General features: G+C 46.3%; 1 protein-coding gene across 1 annotated transcript in view; it reads right to left on the bottom strand.

Moving 5' to 3' along the window:
- Nucleotides 1-5867: 5867 nt before the first annotated feature.
- Nucleotides 5868-12886, bottom strand: part of LOC144115645 (uncharacterized) — a 45490-nt gene continuing 38471 nt past the window's right edge. The window contains exon 4 of the mRNA XM_077650084.1: nucleotides 5868-11703. Coding sequence (XP_077506210.1) covers nucleotides 11686-11703 — 18 coding nt within the window. The 3' untranslated portion in view covers nucleotides 5868-11685. The remainder of the gene's footprint in view (nucleotides 11704-12886) is intronic.

Raw genomic sequence — 12886 nt, 5'->3', positions numbered from 1 at the left:
CCCCCAAAAAAAAAAAAACCTGCCGAAAATGCGAAGCTGCATTAAGGCCTTATGAGGCGGCTCCATCGCGTTAACACCTGTACACCCGGGACGAGCCGCCCGTTTTGGAGTGCTGCAAGAACAACACAAATTGCAAGCACAGGGCGGAGGAACACACATCGGCCTCTCGGAATGGCGAGACGGTTTCTAAAAAAGGAAAAAGAAATCACCTGCGACGCGCCAGTCGGCGTCCGAAAGCCGTGCGGCGCTGGGATTGGACTACCGGCGTATGCGCGGGCTGAGTTGCCCGTCGCAGCGGCGAAGCTCAGGAACCGAAACTGCGCGGCCAGGCTATTTATTTGATCTAGCGACAGGGGCCTTCCGATCGTTGTCACGCCTGCCGTTACGCCCACTAAAGAGGTGCGCGGGTTACAATGCGCCTTGCAATAGGCGGGATTTTTACAGGATCGCGTGCCCTATTGTGACAACTCGACGCGCCCCTTCAGGAGGCTCCCGCAAAATTCCGCAAGTAGGCTTTCCCGCATTGCGTAGTGTTCAAAACGGGATGGCGGAGGTCACGCTCGGAGAGTTATGAAGGCGACAAGATGCACTCTTCGAATGTGGCCATTAAATATGTAACGTATTACGGAAGGATTAAAAAAGCGTGATTTCGCGTTGCGATTGTTTGAAGCGGGCCGTCGGCCATCTTGGTCGCAGCACGTGTGATATGTGGGAAAGCCAACTTAGCGGAATTTCGCACGGAGAAGAAAGAAAAAAGGATCTCTGCATTGTTTTCCTGTAATTTTTTACTCGATCATCGGCTAATTTTCCCAGATATTATGGTTTTGCCACGGTCGAATTTATGAAAGTATGCGCAGTATACGATCGCTGGCGAGTATTCAGAAATTCTCGAATATCAATTTCTCGAATACGAATCGAATATAAAACATATTCGATTCGTATTCGAAATTTTGAATATTCGCACACCCCTAGTTTCTTGCGATCCCAGCGCCTAAGGGCTATAGGTCATTGGTTGTGTTGCTCGGAAGAAAATGGCAAGGACGTACCAAAGAAAGGAAGAGTCCTTTGGTCAGCCCTGCAGTTGTTCAAAAACAAGCCGGTCCACTCTCTCGATGTGAGTCGTCTGTCAAGGTACTGTAGGAACACCTCAAAAATGCTGCAAGTCATCCACGTCTTCGTGTTATTTTTATGAACGCAATGCAGGATCACGATATTGCACAAACACAATGGATTCTTAGTTTTCCCAATTACCCATGGTTTAAGCATATCGCTCTCGTCTTCAATGCAGCATAGAAGAACCGTTACGCGGTCTTTGCTGACTTTGCCACCATGGCAATCGTCTGCTTTCAGGCACAGTGTTTTGCTTGGTTGCACCTTGAAAAATAGCCCCAGTTCATTGCTATTGTAGACGTCGTGTGGATGGTATGCGTTCAAAATTCCAGGGAGTGCTGAAATCCAGTTTTCAATATCAGCTGGATTAACGCTTACTGCTTCGCCGTTCATTTGCCGATAAGTGATGGCATGCCTTGCTTGAAAGTGGCACCATTCGAGGTGGCAAAGTCGTCAATCCGAAGCAGATCTGCTATCTCCATTAATTACTCGCAGACAATACTGCCATCGTAGTTCACACCGGATGCCCTCGCTTGTTTAAACAATTTCAAAAGAGCTTTCGCCAGCTCCCAATGCCTGGCTCCATGAGAATGTTTTGTCCCTGCGCCGACCACCAACACACTGCCTTCTATCTCTTTCTGCTTTGAAACGATCGTGTTGATAGTTGACACTGGCAATCTGAGGTCATTTGCAATGTCAATTCATTTCCTTTTCGGATTTTTGTTGATGACTGCCAAGATGTTCAACTTTCCCTTCAAGGACAATGGCTTGTGCTTCTGAGATAACATGGCAGCCAGCAAAGATGCAGAGACGTGGTAGTGAGGAAATCATGATGGTAGTGTAGTGAAGCTTTTAATTTTGGCGCTCAATAAAAAAAACCCGCATTGGCCAAAAGAAAGTTGCACCGTCAGCTCTGCGGTAGGTTAGGAGATCAAAATTTTGAGAGGCTTGTGTATCCCGAGTATGCAACCAGAGCTGGTGATGCTGTTTACCGACTACAAAAGCAGCCTAGAGCAGGTGATTGCTTGGCTGGTGGAAACCAAGCGATATCATAAGCACTTCCTGTTTGCTGCGCAGAGCAGATGTACTGACTCTGCAAGGAAGGGAAGGTTGTTGGAGCAGTTGTCAGCGGTAATACCAGTGGTGTGGAAGTAGGTGAGGCAGCGGCGTTGCCATGCGACCTTGCCGAGCGGAGCACTGCGGAGAAGCCGCCGCGGCGGCCAATTTACGCCATGCTTGTGCCCTTCATGTTGCGTGTGCCCGCTCTCGGCCCACTCGTTTGCCAATTCGTCTTCTTTTCTCACAAAACGTATTATACAATCAACGTTTGTGGGGACCCTTTGGTTTGCTTCCCCGATGGGTCCTCCGCAGTCTCTAGTTACTTCAATTAATAAGGAAGGGTGCTGACGTCACAGTGACACGAGTGCCACAGATGGTGCAATTGCTGCACACACGCGCGGGGGATAGCATTCTTTCTTTGGCTAGGGTACTCATCGCATATCGCCTTCAGGCACTGGGTCCACATATGTGGACATGATTTAAGCCACCTCATATTTTCGTACACAAGGCGAATTTCCACCTTTGAATACCGCGCTCTTACCATTTGGCCCTCCCTGACAAGATTGTGGCACCATCTTTTGCAGCTACAGTGAAATGCATTTCTAAAAAAAAAAAAGAAAATATGTGCGTTACATGATTCTTTGGCGGGATGAGTAAATAGCTTTTTTTTGCAGTCTATCTTTACAAATGATCGTGAATGATGCAATATAGGGCTCGGAATATGTCTATAGGTTAATGTAGAAACGGCGTACCAATTTCCATTGTCAGAGATGAAGATACAAGTTCTACAGTGGACATTTGAAGTGGCGTGTACACATACGTGGACATCAAATATCAAAGTGGCGTTTTCTCGCCACTACGTGCCGTTTTTTTGTGCACGTACGGTAGGAAATGGGCTTACTGCTCAAGGGCATTGAAAACGACGCTTGTACAAAGAGAACTTTGGACGAGTCGAGCGCTGAAGTGTTTTTCATGAAAACAGCCGATGTAGAAGCACCTCCACAGAAGTGCGGCCGACCGAGCAATGAAGACGCGCAGACGGTCACAAAGAACCATTACTTAGCTGAGCCGCTATGACCAGTGCTTAAATTCAGGGAGGTCTAGGAGGATCTTAGGACCCCTACCAATATTTAAAAATGAATCTGAGACCACATGTGCTAGATCGTAGAACGCATGAATCCGGAGGAAGCAACAATTTTCAGTGGCAGTCAGAACAATTTTTCTCTACCGTTTTGAAAATTTGGCTGCGGGTTTTAGCAAGAATTATTACGTTTTCTATGAAGCTCGAGACACACAAAAAATACAAAGTGGCAGTACTAGACAGGGGGGGGGGATGAAAATAGGAACCCGCACCCTCACACCATGGTCAGTTCTGAGCTGGCCACTCAACTCCAAGGCTACAAAACAACAATGAGCACATTCGTAGAGCGAGGGGACAATTGGTTTCAGGTCTCTGACATAAACTGAGCAAACAACGACCTTTAAAAATGGCTTCTCAATTTTGTAAAAGCCATGTGTAGAACAGGCCGCAAGATGCTCTCTCTCCCTTTCCACCTGTGCTCAGATCAGTCGAGAACCCTTCAATGCAGCCGGACTGGAAGCAGTACTTATGATGAAAGCAACCACTGGTCCCAACTTCTGAACACGTCAATTACACAATGGTGCCGACGTGACGGCTGCACAGCTAAAAGCCACGCTCAGTGCTCGAAATACCAAATTTTTCTCTGCCTGTAGTCACAGAATGACTGGTTTTATCTGTTCTATAAGTCATGAACTACAGAATAATTCCCTGAAGCATATATTCTCACAGCTAAACATTTATTCATGTCTAACGATAAGTTAGAAAAGGCACGGAAATGTAGCAGTGTTTACGTTCATGTATCAGGTTTAAGGCGCTATGTCCACAAATATGGAGGCAAAAATATCCTTAAATATGAATATTTTTGCGTAATTTTTTGCACATAACTTCTGCTTAGTCTACTGATCGTCATTCAAGAAAAAAAAAGATTTTTTCCTTTCAGTAGATTTAATCGGCGCCTTAAGGGAATATGGATGGTTCGGCGTGGCGCTCCGCTCTCTGCCAGCAAGGCGAGGCCAAGTGGAAATATTTTTCCCTTTAACTCGCCCTTTCCAGCCTCGGAGCTTCTCCTCTGGCCTAGCGTGGGCGAACATTCACTTGTACCTTTTCTGGTGAGTCGGAGGGCCGCAATTCTTTAGTGTATTTTGTTGCTTGCTGGCACTATTGTTGTTGCAGAAATAAATGCCTTGTTTGTGTCAGCCAGAGTGCAGTTTCTTTATTTTCCTCAGAGCAAGGCCCACCGCAGTCGGCGTGTGCTCGGTAGCATACACGATCAAGGGGGGAGTCCGGCAGTTTTGAACTGTGTCAGCCGTTTAAGTGGGGAAAATAAATTTATCTTACTATTACAACCCTCACAAAAATTGGAAACTGAAGGTATTACCAGGAAATCGTGTTATCCAGGAACGTATTAACTAGGGAACAAATACATGCAACTCGATTTTGATCGTATGAACCGGGAATGTATCAATGAGGTTCCACTGCATTTATTGGTGATGCTAACAATCACACTTTAGGCAGCACAAGTAGCGAATACACTAACCTATTATTTTCATATGGATTACCAAATCTTATATCTCATCTGACACACATTGTGGAATTTAGCTCGACACGCCTCGACCATGTGTTATGCATTTTTGAATCACCTTGTAGTCTCTTTCGGGCATGACATGTGTGGAAGATTACTTCACCGTAGCCTTTATCAGCTGGAAAATAGTTGTGCAGTTTCTGAAAGTAAGTGCGGGTTTGTTAAAGAAACTGAGTACTATAAATGCACTGTTATACTGCCTCAAATTTGCTTTAAAGACTGATGAAATGGATGCGAATGAACCCTGCCACAACCTTGTCAACAGACACGCTCAGCGAACTTGACAGAGAGGCAAGATGTTGTGTGGTGTAAGCTAAGGCTTCAACATTCGCATTACACGCTCGTAACGGTCCTGCGTGTTTTTTCAACCTCACGCGAAAAACGCGCGCCTGACCTTCAAGGCTGGTGGTCAGCAAGTTCACGCTATCTTGCCACGATTGGCCAGTACCGCCAGCTACCACAATATTGCCGGATCGCGTCAAAGTGAACAATGCTAAACACCAGCGGCACGAACGCATCTGGACGTGTTTGTTTGCTGATGACGAAAGCATGGACAGAGGTATGATAATAAATCTCCACCCTTCCAAAAAAATCCGTTGAATCTTTTTTTCCCCGCATAATGAACCCTCCGTTCAAACTGATATCGACTTTTCTGGAAAAAAAAGTGGGTTCATAATGCAAGTATATACGGTATATTGTATGTGGGGTCAGACGAGGATATACGCATCCAGTATGCCCATAGATGACACATACTCGACTAAACTAGATAAAAGCATGACATTACTGGCACATCAAAAGGAAACATAACTCAGGTAACATACTGCAAAGATGCATGCAAGGCTGTGCTTCCTTTTCCAGACTCGATAGCCAATTTTTGGTGTGCGGCCCATACCAGCAATATGCAAAAAAAAAATTAAGTAAAAACACACCAATCAGGGAATAAGGGGCATTTATTTTATGTTCAACCATCACTCGCGGAGTCTGAGTCTTGACTCCAAGCTGGTGCTGTGCTCTGGTGCATGCTCATCCTACAAGAAGTCACGCAGCATGTCCGCTGTCAAGGCATAGCCATTTCACACTTTATTCATTTATTTATTACAGATACCTCAAGGGCCCTCGGGTGAGGGCTTTACATGCGGGCTTTACTTCCATCACATAGCAGAGCAGCTCTTATAGCTCGGGAAACTTGCACGGCTTGCCCCGGAAAGCATGCTTTTTGCATCTCGTGTTCCTCAATGCATTCTTTTGCTTGTACCATCGTCGGAAGCACTTCTTGGCCACGTCAAATTTCCTGCCCACCACACACTTGCAGTGTTCAAGAGCAAACTCCCAGCCCTGTAGCTATTACTACGTTGAACTACGTTGAACTAACTACGTTGAACTAACACACTACCACAACTACCGTGCATTTGGCAACCACAATAAACTGGAGCTGCTGATACTGACGCCGATATGGATAGTAGGAGTTTGCGGCAGACAAAAAAGTTGACGATGATGATGACCCACAGTCTTGGGCGCTATCCGTGGGCAGCACCTGGAAGCGTCTGTGCATGGGCATGGCCTCTGTGACCTTTGCTCGCAGCCGGAGCTGATTACGGAGGCCACGGCGTGTGCATTTCGAAGGCTATTCCCGCGTGGGTCGCAGAAAGTTCGGGTGTGGCCCTCATATGGATCTTTTTCTTATTTCCTTCTGGAAAACGGTGCAGCCCATACACAGGTGTGGCCCTTACAGGCGTTTATACAGTAACAGTACTCAGTATACATTTCATAGAAACAAAGCTGTTGCTTTACACCCAGAAAACCTTTAGTACAGTAAGCAAATCAACACATGTGCCGGTACCTCCAAGAAACTTGGGCTACAGTAAAAATATTTCAGCCCATTGCATCTAACCAGATACTTTCTGGTCTGGCCTCTACTGAATATTTTTATCATATGTTATAACAACAACTTTTGCAAAGTGGGTACTGGTTAACTCTTAAGTCTAAGTCTTACGGAAGAAACTTCAATGCGTGAGTGTCATGACTTAATCAGAGCACTTGAGTTAATAAATGCTAGCAAGGCTACAAGCACAGGTGGTATTGAACACCTCTTTTATGGTGTGATGTCAAAAAGATGTGTTGGTGGTGCTAATGCCACCAGTGACTTTTTGTACAGTAGACAAAACAGGCGCTGCCTGACAGTGCTTATACCAGCTGCCGCAGCTACTATGGAGACTCAACAGTAATTGCGCCCGCACACAATAAAGGCAGCACCTCTACCACCTGTGTCACCACACACCAGCGCAAAATTGAAAATTATTTAAGTGAGCCTCTAATAGTTTCTTACAGGTACTAAATACCATAGCAGGCCATGGTAGTAATGCGCAAAGGCTGGCGCTGACTATGTGGCAAAGCTTTTGTATCAAGGAATATGTTATCCTGATTCGTCAATACCCAACTGGCATTTCACACACTGCAACACACACATACCCATACACAAACACGTGCACACACACACGACACATTTGCACCTACACATAACCACAGCTGCACACTTGCGCACATACACGCACTAGCACATATAGAGCAACTCAAAATCAGTTGCCGGGCGAGTTGGTATTTTATGCTTTCATTCACACACCGCGAAGACGAACACAGACAAGTGGAGAAACATCAATAAGGAAGGGTGTCAGCAGGGACACAATCTTGCCAATGCTATTCTCCGCCTGTTTACAGGAGGTTTTCCAAGGGCTGAATTGGGAACAGCTGGGGATAAGAGTTAGTGGAGAATGTCTAAGTAATCTGCCATTCGCTGATGATGCTGCCTAGCTAAGTCAATTTGTCGTTTCCTCGCTTGTCCGTGTTCGTCTTTGCCCTGCGCGAATGAAAGCATATAGAGCTAGATAATTATGCTGAGCGCCATTTTGGTTTGCATAGGGCACTAGCAGCTCAATCACAGCCAAGGATACATACTTTTGTGGCTAGCATGACAATAGACCACATTCATTCACATTATCAATCAGGTGAAAGAACAATGCACAAAATATATAACCAACCTTTATATACATCCTTCACTGATTACGAGAAAGCATTTGACTCAGTGGAAACCTTAGCAGTCATGCAGGCATCGTGGAATATGGGTGTAGAACAGTGTTAGATAACGTAATAACTGCACAACTACCATAGTCCTCCATAAAGTCAGCAATAAAATTCCAATAAGGAAGGGTGTTAGGCAGGGAGACACGATCTCACCAATGCTATTCACCGCCTGTATGCAGGAGGTATTCCGAGGCCTGAATTGGGAACAGTTAGGTGTAAGAGTTAATGAAGAATACCTAAATAATCTGCAATTCACTGACGACATTGCCTTGCTGAGTCACTCAGGAGGTGAACTGCAAATCATGATCAATGAATACGGCAGGCAGAGCAGAAAGGTGGGTATAAAAAGTTAACATGCAGAAAATCAAGGTAGTGTTCAACAGTCTTACACGGAAACAGCAGTTAACAATTCGTAGAGAGGTGCTGGAAGTGGTAAGGGAATAGTGCGCATATTTAGAGCAGGTAGTGTCCACTGAACCGGATCACGAGAGGGAAATAACGAAGAATAAGAATGGGGTGGAGCACATATGGCAGGCTCTCTCAGATGGCAGTTCAATATCCATCAAGACAAAAGTATACAACTGCTGTATCTTACCAGTACTCACTAATGGGGCAGAAACGTGGAGGCCCACGAAAAGGGTTCAGCCTAAGTCAAGGGAAATGCAGCGATCTATGGAAAAAGAAATGATCGGTGCAACATTAAGACACCGGAAGCGGGCAGAGTTGGTGAGGGAACAAATGCGGGTTAATGACATCCTAGTCAAAATCAAGAGGAAGAAATAGGCTTGGACAGGGCATGTAATCAGAAGGCAAGATGACCGCTGGTCCTTAAGGCTAACGGAGTGGATTCCAAGAGAACTCAAGTGTAGCAGGGGGCAGCAGAAAGTTAGGTGGGCATATGAGATTAAGAAGTTTGCGGGGACACAGTGCCCGCAGCTGGCAAAGGACAGGGTTACCATATAAACGCTTGTAGGGGCAGCACCCCTGTATGGGCCGCACCCCGTTTTCACGAAGGAAATATTACAGAAAAATAATATTACTGTAAGGGCCGCACCCAAACTTTTCATGACTCGTGCGGGAATAGCCTTCGAAATGCACGCGCCGTGGCCTCCGCGATCAGCTCTGGCTGCGAGCAACGGTGCACTTGATCGCGGAGACAACACAGGAGCTTTCAGGTGCCACCCACAGATGGCGCCCGAGGCGGCGGCTTATCGTCAACTTTTTCCTCCGTTGCGAGCTCCCACTATCCATATCGGCATCAGTATCACCAGCACCACCCTTTTGCGGCTGTCAAAGGCACGGTAGTTGTGGTAGCGTGGTAGTTCACCGTTGTTGTGGCTTTCGTGTGCTGTCGCCAAGCGTTGCAGTTCTAGCATGATGAGGCAAGCACCTTAATAGCTACATGGCTAAGAGTTTGCTGTCGAACACAGCAAGCATGCGGCGGGCAGGAAATTCGACATGATCGAGAAGTGCGTCCGACGCTGGTGCAACCAAAAGGATGCACTGAGGAACACAAGCTGTAAAAAGCACGCTTTCCGAGGAAAGCCGTGCAAGTTTCCTGAACTGGAAGAAAACCTGCTCTGCTAAGTGATGGAAGCGCGGAACGGCCACGTGTTGACAGCGGAAATGCTGCGCCACTAGTTGTGGGATGAATGTGCACCAGAGCACAGCACCAGGTCGAAGTCGGAATACTCTGCGAGTGACGATTCAACATAGAATAAATGCCGATCATTCCCTGATTGTTGTTTTTACTTTAAAAACTTTTTTTCGCACATCGCTTGTATGGGCCGCACCGTGAAAACCGGCCCTCAAATCTGGAAAAAAAGTGCGGTCCTTACACGCGTTTATATCGTAGTAGGAGAGACATGGGAGAGGCCTTTGCCCTGTAGTGGGCATAGTCAGGTTGATGACGATTTTTTACTGTGACATGCTTAAAGTTTGTCGTTCTTATGCAGCTATATTGGTATGAACTGCATATTTTAACAAGTGCAAAAAGCAACATAAGCACGTTCAGCTCTTTTCATTGCATGATGAGTTATCTGGCACTACAGTCAAGCCCACATATAATGGCTCCACTTAAGACAAACTTTCGCTTATAACAAACGAGACCTGCATGACCGTCAAAATATACATTGTTTCAATGGCACAAAATTACACGTATAATGAACGTCATTAAGCCCTGCTGATCGGTTACAGCAAACGGACGACGTAAACTAGCGCCGTGATGCGAGATAACCTGCCTCCAACCCCTTTGTGTGCCCGCCGCGCGGTATGTTTTCCTGTGCCTCATTGCAGGCAAACTGACTGCCCTGTTTCGTGCCGCTCTCAAGCGAGCTACCCTTTTTCCACCGATGCGTATTCCAAGGTCGCCCTCCATCCCCTCCTCGCAACTCCGCTCTTCTCTCCTCACTCTTGCAAATCCACGCGTGACCCCCCTAATTAACCGCGCCGCCGCCGCTGGTACCGATCGCGGAGGCCAAGCTCCTTGAAGCAGGCATTCCGTGAGAGCCAAGAGATGGCTGCACTGATGCTCACGGATGCCCCTCATTGGTCTCTCCTCTGGCGCACTGAGTCTATTTTTAGATTGATTGGCTTGATTGCCCCCTGTGCACGTGCAACGTGCACAGGGGGCGCGCTTTTGTCCCTCATGTTGCGGTGCGGACGTTTCATTGGCTTCATTCACGTCTTGGGCCCTGGTTGTAATTCGGGATGGCGGACGGGAACACCATGCCCATTTGTATTGTATTCACCGATAGGGATAATGAAAGCGGCCAGGGTGGAGGTGACGGCCACTGGCGTGCAGAACTGCTTCCACAAGGCTGGCTTCGTCGACACAGTGTCTGATGCCAGGCCTGATGTTTCGGAAGATGGCCAGCCCGGCGGCGATTTGTGGCAGTGGTCGACTCCAAAAATGAGAGGTCATGACACTGGTTGTAATGATCTTATTTCTGTCTATGACGATGCCGACACAGCGGAACCATGCACAGACAAGGTCATCGGTTCTGAAGTGCGAGACGAGAGTGACGCGGAGGAATCAGATGAGGATGGAACTTCGGAGCCAGCACCCATAAGCGTGCCTGCAGCAATGGGCTACATAGCGTCAGACAACTCGTCTATGCCAAGGGCCTTGGCAAAGAGCACGCTTTTGCTTTAAATAAACTGGAAGCCTCCCTCATCGGATCTACGCTGCAAAAGCAGACGTCCATCATGGACTTTTTCGCAAAGAAAAATTTTGTGTTTTGACAAGCAACTGTCTTTAAAGCTGTGGCCCACTTATTACGAACTTCGGGATATAACGAATGGTTAAAAGTGGGCTCGACTGTATTTCATGAAGCGGTACATGTGATCATGAGCCTGTGTGCAAGGTGGCAGCCATGGACAGGTATCGTTTGAGTTGCAAGGCATTATTCATTTCTGCCAGTGAATGATAGTAGTGGACAATGCATACAATAAAGTACATGGAAAATAAAAGTGAATACATCTAGCTGTGTCTGCAACACAGTTTACAAGTGAGCAGTATTATTCGGCCTCAGCCATAGTTCAAATAGCTAAGTTAATAGTCAACTGATTTGTGAAGAAAATGGCTAAACCAATCGACTCATTAGGTCACAGCTGCCATCCTCTAGGTAGGCACATGTCCAGGTGCATTGTCTATGCATGAGCAGACGTGGCCAAATTCTCCAGCGTCCATTAAGTGCTGTGCTGACAACATAACACAGGGACGGTGTGTCCACAGGTGGTGAGAGCATATTGTTTGGCCAAGACGATGCCAGCGCTACTCCCAATTACCATCCTGAAATGAAGCCAAGACGGACGGTACAGAGCGTCAACCTGGTAATTTTGTTCAAAAGTTAGCGCACAAATCAACGGTAGCTATTTTTTTTTTAGCAACCTCACATAGAATATTCACATTGCCAAGGTATTTCGCGGAACAGCCGTATGTGCTAAATACACGCCCGTGCATTTCGGCCCCTTTTGTGATTCTAAGAAAGTAAAGCAGCGCCTGTAAGCCTCCAAAAGCCCTTGTGATGCCCTCCCCATTACGCCACTGCCTTTTCCTCTTGCCTACCGCGAGCATGCTAGCAACTGCACTGTAATCTCATTAGTTTGTAGATATGCAGAAGGTCCAATAGCCTTAGCCTCATTATTTATTTAAACGTTTCTGTCCAGTACTTATCCTGCAATTTTATTGCTTGCAAGGGTGGTTCAATCCTATCGACAGAAAGTGGAAATCCTAATCAGTTTGGTAATTGTAGGCTACTATCCTTCCTTAGCTGTGTGAATACTCAGTTCAAAAAAGTGACCACTCATAGAATTACACAATTTCGCACTAGAATAACATCCTGTCATCATTCCAGCAGGCCTCCCAGAAATTCAGACCGACCATCACAGCTGTCCTTTCCGCGACCGGCATAAATAGTGAGGCACTCAGGTATAACAATATTTCTATCGGTGTATTCCTGGATGTTAAAAAAAGCATTCGGCACTGCAGATTTTAAGATCTTACACGAATATGGGTTCAGCTGTTTGTTCTTGATTTCTTCAGAGGTTACCTGAACGGGCGTGCCAGAGCATTACCACTGGCACACACAGGCAAAGTGCTATATGTTTATATTTGTGGGCACTCTGCAGGACTCAGTCCTTAGGCGCACAGTCTTCATGCTCTACATGAACCATCTATTTGACAGGCGAAGTAATACTCGCGCTATTATGCATGCTGATGATACTTTACTAGTGGTTGCCTCTAAGTTTATTAAAACAGTCACATAAATTTTAAGCGCTGAACTTCAGCTCGTTTGTAAACGGTTTCAACAAAGGCTTTTTCTGAATACCAAAACTATGCATGTTATTTTTATGTCTTCTTATAAAGGGTGCATGAATGTGCTTTCCATATTACTGATGTGAAATAACGAAAAAGTCAGCACAATACAACACCTGGGTCACTGGGTGTAACCTTACACACTGCAATGAGCTAG

Source organism: Amblyomma americanum, chromosome 1 (assembly GCF_052857255.1).
Source record: "Amblyomma americanum isolate KBUSLIRL-KWMA chromosome 1, ASM5285725v1, whole genome shotgun sequence".
NCBI classification, from domain to species: domain Eukaryota; kingdom Metazoa; phylum Arthropoda; class Arachnida; order Ixodida; family Ixodidae; genus Amblyomma; species Amblyomma americanum.
Note: the sequence above shows the minus strand (reverse complement) of the source record. Positions and strands in the feature narration are given on the sequence as shown.